Source organism: Trichoderma citrinoviride (assembly GCF_003025115.1).
Source record: "Trichoderma citrinoviride strain TUCIM 6016 unplaced genomic scaffold BBK36scaffold_10, whole genome shotgun sequence".
In the NCBI taxonomy this organism is placed as follows: Eukaryota; Fungi; Ascomycota; class Sordariomycetes; order Hypocreales; family Hypocreaceae; genus Trichoderma; species Trichoderma citrinoviride.
The window spans coordinates 263853-276425 of NW_020194718.1; the positions used below are offsets into that span (position 1 = coordinate 263853).

The 12573-nt window shown below is 56.3% G+C and overlaps 4 protein-coding genes across 4 annotated transcripts; 1 reads left to right on the forward strand and 3 right to left on the reverse strand.

Moving 5' to 3' along the window:
- Positions 1 to 267: 267 nt before the first annotated feature.
- BBK36DRAFT_1176742 (hypothetical protein) lies at positions 268 to 2328 on the reverse strand (the record flags this gene model as incomplete). Its single annotated transcript, XM_024896027.1, has 3 exons — positions 268 to 414; positions 478 to 1800; positions 1867 to 2328. The coding sequence occupies 3 exons, from the start codon at positions 2326 to 2328 to the stop codon at positions 280 to 282; spliced, it is 1920 nt and encodes a 639-aa protein (XP_024747908.1). The 3' UTR covers positions 268 to 279.
- A 1524-nt stretch (positions 2329 to 3852) lies between these two features.
- On the forward strand, positions 3853 to 5620 carry BBK36DRAFT_1135850 (prolidase-like protein; the record flags this gene model as incomplete). Its single annotated transcript, XM_024892781.1, has 3 exons — positions 3853 to 3874; positions 3919 to 4165; positions 4314 to 5620. The coding sequence occupies exons 2-3, from the start codon at positions 3925 to 3927 to the stop codon at positions 5618 to 5620; spliced, it is 1548 nt and encodes a 515-aa protein (XP_024747909.1). The 5' UTR covers positions 3853 to 3874; positions 3919 to 3924.
- A 1007-nt stretch (positions 5621 to 6627) lies between these two features.
- BBK36DRAFT_1123536 (hypothetical protein) lies at positions 6628 to 8275 on the reverse strand (the record flags this gene model as incomplete). The annotated part of the gene is made up of 3 exons (XM_024891064.1): positions 6628 to 6797; positions 6886 to 7727; positions 7791 to 8275. The coding sequence occupies 3 exons, from the start codon at positions 8273 to 8275 to the stop codon at positions 6628 to 6630; spliced, it is 1497 nt and encodes a 498-aa protein (XP_024747910.1).
- A 3590-nt stretch (positions 8276 to 11865) lies between these two features.
- On the reverse strand, positions 11866 to 12051 carry BBK36DRAFT_1123115 (hypothetical protein; the record flags this gene model as incomplete). The annotated part of the gene is made up of 1 exon (XM_024891016.1): positions 11866 to 12051. One exon carries the CDS (start codon positions 12049 to 12051, stop codon positions 11866 to 11868), a length of 186 nt encoding a protein of 61 aa, XP_024747911.1.
- Between the last annotated feature and the right edge of the window lie 522 nt (positions 12052 to 12573).

Consider the following 12573-nt stretch of genomic DNA (forward strand, 5'->3'; position numbering starts at 1 on the left):
TGACAAAGGTGCCATCTGAGCTATGCCACGCAAATCCGGTTGAGATGCACAGAAAAAAAAAAAGGTCAAAGCCTGGTAGTTGGTTCCCATGGCCAGTGTCCCAGGGCGTAAGTCGACGTTTGTGGCGACCAAAGATTTTTTTGCAAAGTGTCGAGAAGTGGCATAAGGAATGCCATAGCCAACGCAGTCGGGACAAGAAGAGAGCGGGATCCAATGCGTGGCAGCGTAGTCTCTGACTGGACAAGATCAAACACGAAGAAGAAAAAAAACGCTATGCAGTTACCATTCTCCGTCGGATTCGTCAGAAGCGGCAGAGTATTTCGGTATGCGCTTGAGCTGCGCAAGGAGAGCATCCAGCTCGATCCAGTTGTCATCATTTTCCGCAAACTTGCGGTGCTTGCGGGACAAGATGTGCTGTTGAGAGATATGTTAGTCAGTCGTTTCGAGGTTGCCGGTGGACAGCAATGTATAACTTACCTCGTCAAAGTCACGGAACTTGTCCTGGCAGTTCTCGCAGTAGCCTGGCTTCAGGTCTCGCTTGCTCTTAAGGTGCTGCGTGGGTGCCTTCTTTTCCGCCTTCTGGCCATCGTCTTCCTGGCCCTGGATGGTCTTGGACGTGGTTCGGCTCAGCGACCGGCTGGACGCAACCTCGGCCGGAACCTCTGCAAGGCGGCGCGACGCGTCGTGCGAAGCGGGATGGGTCATCTGCAGGACTTTCCTCTGAAGTCCATGGACCTCCTTGCTGGTGCCGGCCTTTGCGCCGTTGATGCCGGACGTCGACGAGATCATCTGTGAGCGGATGGCCGACGTGATGGTATTCTGGATACCAGAGGCCACAGGCTCTCCCCCAAACGTGCGGCCCCCTTCGGCTCGGCTGATGAAGGCATTCTGGGCCGATGCGGCCGGTGCCGGCGGCCTCGAGAAGTTGGCCTTGATCGGCTGGAACGTCTCTGCCGATACACTGGCACGAACTCGGTTGTGGGCTTCTTCCATCTCCGTCAAAGTGCGCTTTCCAGTCACCGGCTTCATGGGCGGGACCTCGGGGGCTTTGAGAATCTGAACAGACTCTTCCTTGGCCGCCAAGCGCGCCTTTTCCCTTTCTCGTGCCTTGCGGTACTCCTTCTCGGCGGCGTCCACTTCCTCGACAAAGGGACAGCGTCCGTTTCCGACGCTGCGAAACTGGGGCCATTCGCCATCGGTCTTGTTGGCAACCTTGGGGTACTCACGAACCATGATGGGCTTTTGCCTCTCATCCATGTCCCAGATGTACAGATACGGGCCCTTGAAATACGTCAACTCACGGGTGGTGGCAGTCGGATCACGGTCAGAAGGTCCATTGATGCGCTCGTTGTGAAGGAGCTGGAACAGGTTGGGCTCGTGAGAGCTCTTGGTGCCGTGATGGCTCCTCGTGCTCGCAGATCGAGAGCCGTAGCTTTGGGTTTCAGACTCGAGCAGGACTGCGAGCATGCTCTGAAACTTATCAAGAGACCAGATTTTCTTTCCCATGTCTCGAGCCTTTTGCAGCACATCGTTGTTGCGAGCCACTTTGCGCTTCGCGGGATCGTTGACCAGGGAGGGCACAGAGGAGGCTTGGCGAAAATCAAAGAGCAGTCTTCGCCTGGCGGCAGTGGTGGCAGTGTTCCTGTCCAGCAGAGATGGGTTGATGGTCTGGGGCTGCTCCTGGGGCTCCTGTTCCTCAGACACCTCAGCCACAGCATCTCCAGCCTCTGGTTTTTCAGGTGGAATCGCTCGAGTCGTGACGACATGAGTAACCTCGATTGAGAAGAAGGGCTCTTGGCGCTATGTCAAGGAATCAAAGTCAGCATGGGTCACTCAAGGGGCCATCTCGAACGTGGAGGAACATACAGCACCAAGATAGGTCACCCTTTTGGTCAGCTTTGCGCGTATGTCATCTGGTATACTCTCAAAGTAAAAGACCATTTTGGGGAACTTGGCCCGGTGGTGCTTCTTCCACACCTCCTTCTCCGTGTCAACATCCTGCGCAGCTCTCGTTGTCGAAGCCGTGGCAGCTTTGGCAGCTCGATCCCTGACGACGGGTCGTGGCGGCACAGCACCACTGGGGTTGCGGGGAATCACAATGTGTGCCGGAGGGCGGGTCAGCTTGGACGGTGACCGGACGGGCCGTTGGGCGCCGTTTTCCAGGGCCTGCTTCTTGACCGGCGGCGGCTGTCCATAGGGCTCTTCGCGTTGGGCCGTGGCAAAGGGACGTTTGGGCTTGACGAAGCCGGCGAGGAGCGAGGGAGGACGCAGAGGCGAGTTGGCGACGTTGGGGTTGCTGGCGAGAGGAGCCCGTTTGGTGGAAGACATGGCGGGAGCGGACGCCTTGGAGGACGCAGAGACTGGCAGCGAGACGGTGGCCATGAACGGGTGCGAGTGCGTGTGCTGGTGCTGGAGCCTCTCGGATCAGCATGCCCTGGTTAAGCTGCCAACAGACGAGCAGACAGGGAGCAGCCGAGGAGGGGCTGGGGAGGGAGAGAGGCGACGAGAAGCACGCGACGGAGGCAGGACGCAGCACGTCTCGGAGGCTGGAAGGCGGCTGGAGGGAGGGAGAGAGAGAGAGAGAGAGAGAGAGAGAGAGCAGGTAAAAGAATGCTCGAAGGGCCTACAACGACATTTGAAGATCCAGCAGCCGTCGGGGGAGGAGACCGGGCGGGCTGGAGAGCTTGTCGGTCGGCTTGTCGAGGCCTTTTTGGGCGCGGACAAAGAAATGCGGTTTTGCGTGTGTGCGGGAAAGAAATGGATCTGGACTGGAGTGAGGCGTGCCTTTCAAGGTGTTGATGGAGCCTTCGCGCTTGGCAAAACAGCGCTATGCCGCCTTGGGCCGCCCTTTGGGAAAAAAAAACACGCTCGATGCACGGCAACCGCTGTTATCACAGGGTAAGCTGTTTCCATACGAAGAATTGAGTCTGGATATGCAATTTGATGGAGGGACAGATTGTACAGAACAAGCAGAAAGACGAGAGATGATGAAGAGCAGCTGTAGCTGGCATGAAGCTGGTGTGGATGAAGCCCGGAGCTATCAGAGTTTGGGTTGGGAGCTGTATTAGTTCTCTCACGTCTGCCCTCACGACTCTATAAGTGACGGCTTATCAAGTGATTGACCAATGATACAAACCAACAAAGTCTCTCCTGATTATAGTTACTTTCGATATTCAACATCACATATACACACGATTTAACTAGTCTGTAATATAACTTCTCGACAGTTTGCCTCTCCATGGCCCTTGCAGCGTCTCTACTGTGCATGCAGTCCCGTTGCTCCGTCCACCCTCTTTCCAAGCCAAAGTAAACAACTGCACGACGCGCTGCAGAAAATTGGCGGGGGGCAGCAACTGCAAGAAAAATAGAAACCGCCCAGCCCCTCGACAGAAGTGCTTGTACACAACAAGTACATGCTGCTCTTGCTGCAAGTGGCGCCCATCCGGTCTTAGTGCCCAGCAACAGCATGCAAGAACGCGCTCTGGGCCGCTCTCTGAGTGTACTTTGAGGTACACCTCTGCACTCAAACCGCCTTACCTCATCAACCACTGCACCTGCGCCATCGCTGCCAATGCTGTCCATTTGTGGCTATGTTCTACAGCTTACATAACCAGTTCGAGTCCCTCCATCACCACCCGCCCTCAAACATGGATTCAAGCTTTGATTCCGAGCCATGAACCGCCGCTCTTGAAGTACACCCGAAGCAAGCAGATTCACTGCATGAATCAAGTACTACTTCAGCATGCGGTGAACTGATCAAGCTTCGTCCCTTCATAAGCAGTAACAAATACTGCCAACAAGTGGAGCACGTACCAGACCAAGAAAAGAGAGGCAAATAAAAAAGAACCTCTATTGGATCATGAGCTTGGCTCTCTCCCATTGCTTCACACAAAACTCACCATTCCTTCATACTGCCCACATAAAATGAAGCCCCCTCGATCATCATTACGGAGCCTCGTGCTGCCGTCTGGAAGATTGCCATTAGTTCAGCGGCAGCAGAGACGCAGCATCTCTCAAGTCCTCTCCCACATCAACCGCCAAACACCATCACCGTCTTACATCTCCTCGCCTCGACGATGCTTCAGCTCAGTCATATCAGCAGCCGACCTCCAATTCGGACAGCCCGTCCATGAGACCCATCCGCACATTCTCAAAGCCGGCGAGAGTGAGTCCCCCCTCCTCCCCATGCCATGCCATGCCCATCCCCCTTTCATCCTCACGAGGAAAACTTGCCATCACACACACCTTGTCCTCACATCTCATCTCAAACCTCCCCATCCATCACAACTGACACAAAAGAACCCAAACCAAAGTAACCCCCGGCATCACCGCCCAAGAATACGCCGACCGCCGCGCCGCCCTCGCCGACGCCCTCCCCGCCGGCAGCTTCGCCATCCTGCACGCCGCCCCGCTGCAGTACAAGTCCGGCGCCGTCTTCCACCCCTACCGCCAGGAGACCAACTTCCTCTGGCTCACCGGCTGGGACGAGCCCGACGCCGTGGCCGTCATCGAGAAGACGGGCCCCCAGCGCGGGGACTACCTCTTCCGCATGTTCGTCAAGCCCAAGAACCCGCGCGAGGAGCAGTGGTCGGGCTACCGCAACGGCGTCCAGGCCGCCCAGGACGTGTGGAACGCGGACGAGGCCTGGTCCATCGACGCCCTCGAGTCCGTCCTCCCGAAGCTCCTCGCGCCCGCCAAGCTCATCTACACGGACGTCGAAGCATCCGCAAAGGCGTCATCGTCGCAGCACAGCACCTCCCTATGGCGCTTCATCACCGGCGCCATCTCCTCCTCCTCCTCATCAAGCACCACTACTACCAGTCGCCCGCTCCACCCGGTAATGAACAAGCTCCGCGCCGTCAAGAGCCCGGCCGAAGTCGCCAACATGCGCGCCGCGGGCCGCATCTCCGGCCGCGCCATCACAGACGCCATGCGCCGCCCCTGGACGAGGGAAAAGGACCTGCACGCCTTCCTCGACTACGAGTTCACGCGCAACGGCTGCGACGGCCCGGCCTACATCCCCGTCGTCGCCGGCGGCCCGCGCGCAAACTGCATCCACTACACGGTCAACAACAACGTCCTCCGCGGCGACGAGCTCATCCTCGTCGACGCCGGCGGCCAGCACGGCACCTACATCACCGACATCTCCCGCACCTGGCCCGCGTCGGGCCGCTTCTCCCCCGCCCAGCGCGACCTCTACGAGGCCGTACTGAAGGTCCAGCGCGCCAGCGTCTCCCTGTGCCGCGAGTCCGCCCGCATGTCCCTCGAGGACATCCACGGCGTCACCGTCCGCGGCCTGCTCGACCAGCTCAAGGCCATCGGCTTCACGAACCTCACGTCCTACAACGTCAACGAGCTGTTCCCGCACCACGTGGGCCACTACATCGGCCTCGACGTGCACGACTGCCCGGGCTACAGCCGGAGGGAGATCCTCAAGAGGGGCCATTGCGTCACGGTCGAGCCGGGCGTCTACGTCCCCGACGACGAGCGCTGGCCGAAGCACTTCCGGGGCATGGGAGTCAGGATCGAGGACAGTATCTGTGTGGATGAGGATGCGCCGTATATTCTTACCACGGAGGCTGTCAAGGAGGTTGCGGATATCGAAGCGTTGAGGGATTGATGGGGGATGGAAGGGTTTTGTGTGTGTGTGTGTGTGTATTACTACTAGTACCGAGATTTTTTTTATGACTTGTATATCATTCATGAGAAGGGTTGCGAAGATACATATGCCCTGCTTTCGAGGCTTGTTGTTGTCTTTCTTTACGTTTTCCGCCTGGCATTCGCCATGGTAGAAGATTCAACATGTACATTAACAAAGGCGAGCATGCGGAAGACACTTCTTGTATACGCACTCGGAGGATATATTCCATGGTTACAAGCACCACATCACCACAACATAGATAGGCTACTCATACCGAACTCCAAAAAAAAAAAAAAAGAAAACAGAGCGACTCAACAAGTTCAACAAGGCAAAAACGGCGTACGCTCATGTATGATTGCACAGCTCCTATAGAGGGACCTGCTCACGTTCCAAGTCCCGGAGCAATGAGACTACTCTCTTCCGTTTTCTCGTCTTGTCAAAAGCCCAGAAAAAGGGTGCTTTCGTCTCTATCAACCAATGGCCGCCAATTTATCCCCTTATGCTTTCATATAAAAAACACAAAGCGCCCCCCCTTTGTCATTGCTCTCTTCGTTAGGTCAATCCCTTCTTCTTCCTTGTCCCTAGATACGCATTGCCCTAATGTGTTCTGTTCCCCCCCTTTTCATCTCGCTCCGTTTTCCCAGAAAAGCAAAAAGCCTCAGAAAACCGCCCATGTCCGAGTTATATACCCCTCGCATCTGGATTTTTATGCCGTGTTTGTTTGCGGAAACAATGATAGCAAGAAACAAAAGGCCCCCGTAACGCCAATAGTAGTGTGAGAGGTGTGTGGTAGCAGGAGGCAACATCGATGTAGAAAGGTGTTGCGGTGGTGGCGGGAAGAAGAATTGTGTGCCTGCCTGGAGTGAAAAGCTCGTTGAAAAGCTTTCCACTAAAGAGGGAAATAGAAAAAAATAAGAGCCGTCATTTTTTTCATGCAGTCGTCGAAAAGCAATATGTACAATGTAAAAAACTATTGATACAATGAATCAACAGAATCCTCTCGGGTCAAAGAGCGTCATGCTATGGCTGGGCATGATGTCGACTCTCATGGAGTTGTTGAGGAGTGCTTCGAATGCTTGAAGTCGTCGCATAAGCTGCTTATGCTCCGTCATAATGTCCTTGTTGCGTTGCTCGAGTTGATGGATGTATTCAGTCGCTTTCGTCAATACGGTGCCCTGGGAGGTCAGAGTCAGCAAAAACCGTCTTCACCATAGACTGGCAAACTCGGATATGTTGATTTTCACTCACCTTGCTCACTTTGGCAATGCCCTGCGCAGCGTCCTGCTCTCCTTCAGCCACCTGCTGCAGCGCCGGCACCGCATTCCGCAGCTCAGTAATCTTGTCCTTGAGATTGGTTCGATACTTTCGCTCAACGTCGTTGTGCGCGATGCGGTCGGCGGATTTGACCTTTTCTTTGCCGATGCTGCTCGTGTCCGAGAGCGTGCTCGGCCGCTTCGTGGGCACCATCTTGGGCGGCGTCTCGACCTTGGGCTGCTTGTGCTTCAGATCCCGATTCTGCGAGAGGCCTGATGCGCTCGTATCGGCCGAGTTGTTCCTCTGGAACATGCCCATGTTGCTCAGCCCCTGTTTCGGGCCGCCGAAGCCGAAGCCAAACTCCTGGCTTATGCTGGGCTGCATCGAAGATCCGAAGCCCAGGTTGAATCGGTTGGGGTTCACGTAGGTGGCCAACCTGCCAGGGCCCATGGCGATTTCGAGCAGCCGGCGGCGCTCGTCCGGCGTAAGTGTGTAGTTGGTGCCTTGCGGGATCGGGTCCCACGAGTCGTTGGTCATGCGCCTCGGAATCTCATCGGCCATGACGGCGCTGGGCTGGATGCCTTGTTGCTGAGGCTTCTCCCAACCCAGCGACGGCGTGGAAAAGAGGCTCCTGGATGACTGGGCTTCGGTCGAAGGCAGCGTGCCAAGCTTGGACAGCTGGTCATTGATGTTGATGTTGTCAAACATTTCGTCGTCCTCGGACAGGGAATGATCAAAGGCGCTATCATCGAGGAAGTCTTCTTCCCTGAAGGGGGCGGTGGGATTGGCGTAGAGACCGCTGCCCAGTCCCGGCGTCATGTTTGTGGAAGCTCTTGATGCGCCTTGTGTTAGAGAGCGAGAAACACCGGACCGGCGATGCGGGAGGTCAGCTCACCTTGCCTGGTTGGCCGTGTTGTACTGCTTGGAAAAGTCAATCTCAAAGCTGCCAAATTTCTCCGCCTCTTCATCGAATTGGAGCCATGAATCGATCGAGTCCAGCGCCGAGTGCGGCGACTCGACCTTTATCCGCTTGGCATCGGGGCCCTCTTTGCTCTGGGAGATGATGGATTGTAAGGGGTTGCGGCCGGAGTACTGCGGCATCTGAGAAAAGTTCATGTCGCCCAAGCCGCCGCTGTTGCCGCCGCTATTACTGTTGCTGCCGCCGGCAGCGGGCGCATATGAGGGAACGGCGGACACCGGAGCTGCGGTGGTGAAGCTGAACATGTCCATGGCGGGCGCGAGAGGCGACGTCGTCCAGGCCGGGCGCTGGACGGTCGAGGGAGGCGTGATGGCCGAGGTTGAGGAGCCGAGATTTCGCTCGGGCAGGGTGACGAGAGGTCCGGGTCGTGACGACGGAGAATAGTCGAGGGCTTGTTCCATGCGGCTGCAAACCCGGGGGTTGATGAGTTACGTGCTGGGGTTAAAAGGGACCCCAACGGGTGGCGTGAGGGAAGCGCGCCGAAAGGCTAATGGCAGCCACAAGATCGGATTCGGAGTCGTCTGCGTGTGCTGTAGACGGAAGACGAGGGGGCGCGACGATAGCCGCAATGTCTCAAGAGGGAGAAGGCGGAAAATGAGGTGAAGAAGAGACAAGAGACACCACGATTGAGTCTGTGGTAGCGAGCCGAGGTGGACGGGAGGGATACGGATCGGGGGGGTAGATAAGGTAAGGTATGGGTGGTAATGGTAGATGCGCACAGCTCCGCCGCAAATGTATGTAGATGCAGAAGAGGTCAGTGCGAGGGCAGATGCAGAATGTAGAAGTAGAAGTAGATGCAGGCAGGGTAGGCGGAGAGATGGGATGTAGATGCAAAGTCGGAAGTCAATGGATGGTGCTGGTGTCTTCGTGCATGCAAAAGGTGAGACAGGGCACAGGAGTGGTAGGCAAGGTAGTACCAAGCAAGTACCGTTCGATATCAAGCTACAGGATCGAACATTGGCAACCTAGGCTCGGGTCTGTCTGGGAGCTGCGGTGCCAGAGCATCACAGGTAATATACAGGGTCGGGAGTTTCAGCATTCCACCACATGGCGGCAGGCCAAGCTCCGGGTGGCCGCTCGGGCAACGCCGCGACGGCTGCGATTCCGAAGCCTGAGCGAACGGCGCTGCAGCAATCCAGATCCAGCCCAGCCCAGCCCAGCCCAGACGGCAGCGCAGACGCGCAGGCCAGACCAAACCACAGCCCGTCGAGCACCAGCGACGAGGATCCCGCTCCAGGAACCGGTGCCATCCAAACAAGGCCCCGGCGCTAGGGAGCCGCGGCTTGGTCTCAGTCAGGCCATGCAAGCGAGGGAGAGCCGCGCTTTGCAGAGCTGCTGGGCTGGACAGGCAAGGTAGCATCTGCTGGTATGTACTTGGTAGCTCTCCGATGCTTGCTTCTCATCTGCGTTCCGAGGGGGGAGCCTTCTGTTGGGATCATGCATGTTTGTCCTTGTGCCCTCTGCCTCCGTACCGAAGCCCGGCATCTCTTCTGCCTGGGAGCTCAGCATAACGAAACGACCCTCCTCTCCCCCTCGGCGAGAGCCGGGACGGCGGCGTCTGTGAGCCAGAATGGCCTGTCATTTGCCGTTTGCGTGGGTATCAGCAGCCGGCATGGCGAATTGCAGGTGCGCCTGGGCGAGCAGACATGAAAATTTTCGACGTGCGCGCGGCCAGGATAAGGATAGTCGTCTGGGCCAGCGTCTGCGGTCGTTGATGAAAATGGCCTGACTTTTCGCGGAGCCGTGGCGCCTCTTCCCCCCCCCTGCGGATGACAAGAGTGGCTGTCGGCCGGGCCACAAGAGCTGGAGAGGAGGGAGCAGCAAGCAGCAGAAAAGAGAGGAGACAAGAGAGGGGGGGACCCTGCGCCGTGGGATGCCATGCATGTGGGAAGAAATGCAAGAATTGGCTGCTCAGACATCGTATGATTCGCAAGGTTCCCAGGGCCAAGGGCGACGCCCGGCCGCCGCTGATTGGCCCGCCGTCGGTGTCCCAGGGCTTATTGCTACCCCGTTAGGCAAGGCGGCGGCCGGCCATGGGGCGATTCTGCTCTGTTCTGCTCTGCGCCTCGGGGAATAAAAAGAAGAGCAAAGGAGAAAGTGGCCGCATTTATCAGGCGATATCTGGACGCATCCGGGGCGCGGAACTGGGCAGATGGCAGCAGCAGCCGGGCAGCGACACAATGGGGGAGCTCCTGGGGCCTCTCCAGCGGGCTGCTTCTTGCCAGCGGCAATCTCCACGAACCGTACGGGGAACAGCTGCTGCTTAAGTATTTTTCAGCTTTGACTCCCTCTTCTCCCCGTCTTCACCAATCTGTCGAGCGCTGATATGATCAGGTCTCGCCACCGTCGAATAGCATAGCAAGACGCACCAGGAGGCATGGCATCAGTCGCGATTATGGGCCCATTCTTGCTGCTGACCCGGCCAACGATGCCAGTGGTACAAGGTGAAAAAGACGGCAAAAAGAGATAAAAGAAAAAGAAGAGGAGCAGGGTCTTGTGTGTGTCCAGGTGCCAATGTGGTGGTACAGGCTGGAGTACGTGCGTGTAATGCGCTGAGATGGAAAAATGGAACGCCGAACAAGCAAACACAGGGCCCGAATTCCCGGCTCGCCTGGGCTCTCCTTTGTCCGCCGCCTCCTCCACGATCCCCGTGGCGACGACCAAAGAGGCAATCGCATAGCTGGATACTTGTCTGTGTATATCGGACAGCAGCAATTGGCATCTGTCCATCTTGAAGAAGAAACTATCCAGCCAAACAAAAAAAAGCCGAATATACTCCCAGAGGACTCCAGTATAGGGCCATGTGATGGCCCCCCCTTTTCATCGTGGCAACTACTACTACCTATGAAGCAAATAATGAGCACACATTTCCTCCTGCTTTGCTTCGTTCGTACATCCCATACGGAATCCGGACCTGGCTCCGTGGCATCTCCGAGCTTCGTCGAGTCTACATTTGCCCAGCTACACAGAACCGCGGCTGCGTCGGTGGCCGTAGCCCATCTAGACCCGACGGAACAAGTTGTTTCGATGCGGCTCGATACTACTCGGGTATGGCCTGTTTGTGCTGTCTCTCTATAGGCAGAAAACCTCACATTAGTCGCCCGTCGACAACTCCACAACACCAACTCTCGAACGGTCGAGCACTGCGCGAATCGCTCATGTGGCAGGTCCCTCTCCTTCTCCATCCATCTTATCGCCTCCCGGCTTTGGATGTCCATGGCTTCATCTGAATGGGTATCAGCCAAGATGATCCCCGCAGCATAATATACGGAAATACGCGAGTTGTCTAGTGCTTCCCGAGATACGATCTGTCGAATATGGATACGGCACTTTTCCGTCCTCGGCTGCCACATCGAGATCTCACTCCTTCAGATAGCTGTCCGGCTATAGCATGTATTACTCTTCCACGTGTAAATCGATCCGTGCCGAGGCTGCTTTCAGGTGGCAATATCAAAGAGTGGTGAATAACAATATCGACGAATCATCCCCCCCTGAGATAGGCACGGCTTCGAATTTGATTTGTAGATTGCTTGCTAGCGAGCAATATTGGTTACTATACCATACAGAGTACGGAGCGCGTAGTTGGCAGGCAGCTCCCCGGGGCACAGCTGCAGGAGCTCTGACAGGCACAACCGGCAGACAGCTTGGCTTGTGAATCGATCTGATTTAATCAAAGTAATCTGTCTGTTGCTACCCAGCATGGCAACAGGCTTTGTCTTCTCATGTCAAACAAACGCCAAAATAACAAAGCAGATTCCATAAACACCTTGTCCGCTGCTAACATACAGATGCTTCATCATACTTGTTATATCCAACTGTTGCCGCCGACATCGTCATGCCGGCTGATCATATGCCATATGCCATCTCTCCATAATATGCAAACCATATCCAAAACTCTTTCTCGTGAGAATTTAGATCGCCTTTTAAACTGCTTCTCAACGCCGAATCAACACCGCAGCAGCCACTTCCTGCTGCGAATCCCAAGCACACCTTACTTGGAAACAAACGGCTTCGGCAGCGTCTTCCGACGAAGGCAGTCGCTGCACTCCTGCGGCTCGTAAATAATGTCGTGCGCAGCCGACGTCCCTTTGCATCCGTTGAACAGCTTCTCACACCACCGGATCTGAAAGTACCCGACGTGGCCACAAGACCACTGCTTATCCACCTGCACGCACATGTCCCCTCCTCTCTCTCTCTCTCTCTCTCCCGATTGCGCCCCGTAAATCCCGGCCTCCCGTTCCGGCGACCTGGCCGTGGGCCCCCCGGGGGCGGAGCGGCAGCAATGGCCTCAGCTCCGGGATTTCTGCAGTAGTGGAGTGATCTGGATGAGCGGCGGCACCAATGATCGAGCTTTTCGTTCCCGTCTGTAATACTTGTGTGTGCCGAAGATGTAAAAGGGGGACCGGAAATAAATCATGGAATAGGCCTTTGCCAGTTCACAGGGGCTTCACTCCCAAGTCGATGAGGCTCGGTGCCCTTGTTTCGCTCGCCGCAGAAATGGTCTCGTGACGGTGGTTGTCTTCATGACTTGAGAGGTCTTGCCCAGCCTATAGCAAAAAGGGGTCCCGCAAAAATAGTCGGTGTCCTAACAAGCCATACCCTCCCCGATAACCAGCGGTTGTTTGCCCACGCAATCCCTAGGTATCTGGCAACCCTGTTGTTCAAGGCATCAAGGACAGCGGTGACGACGCTCGGCACG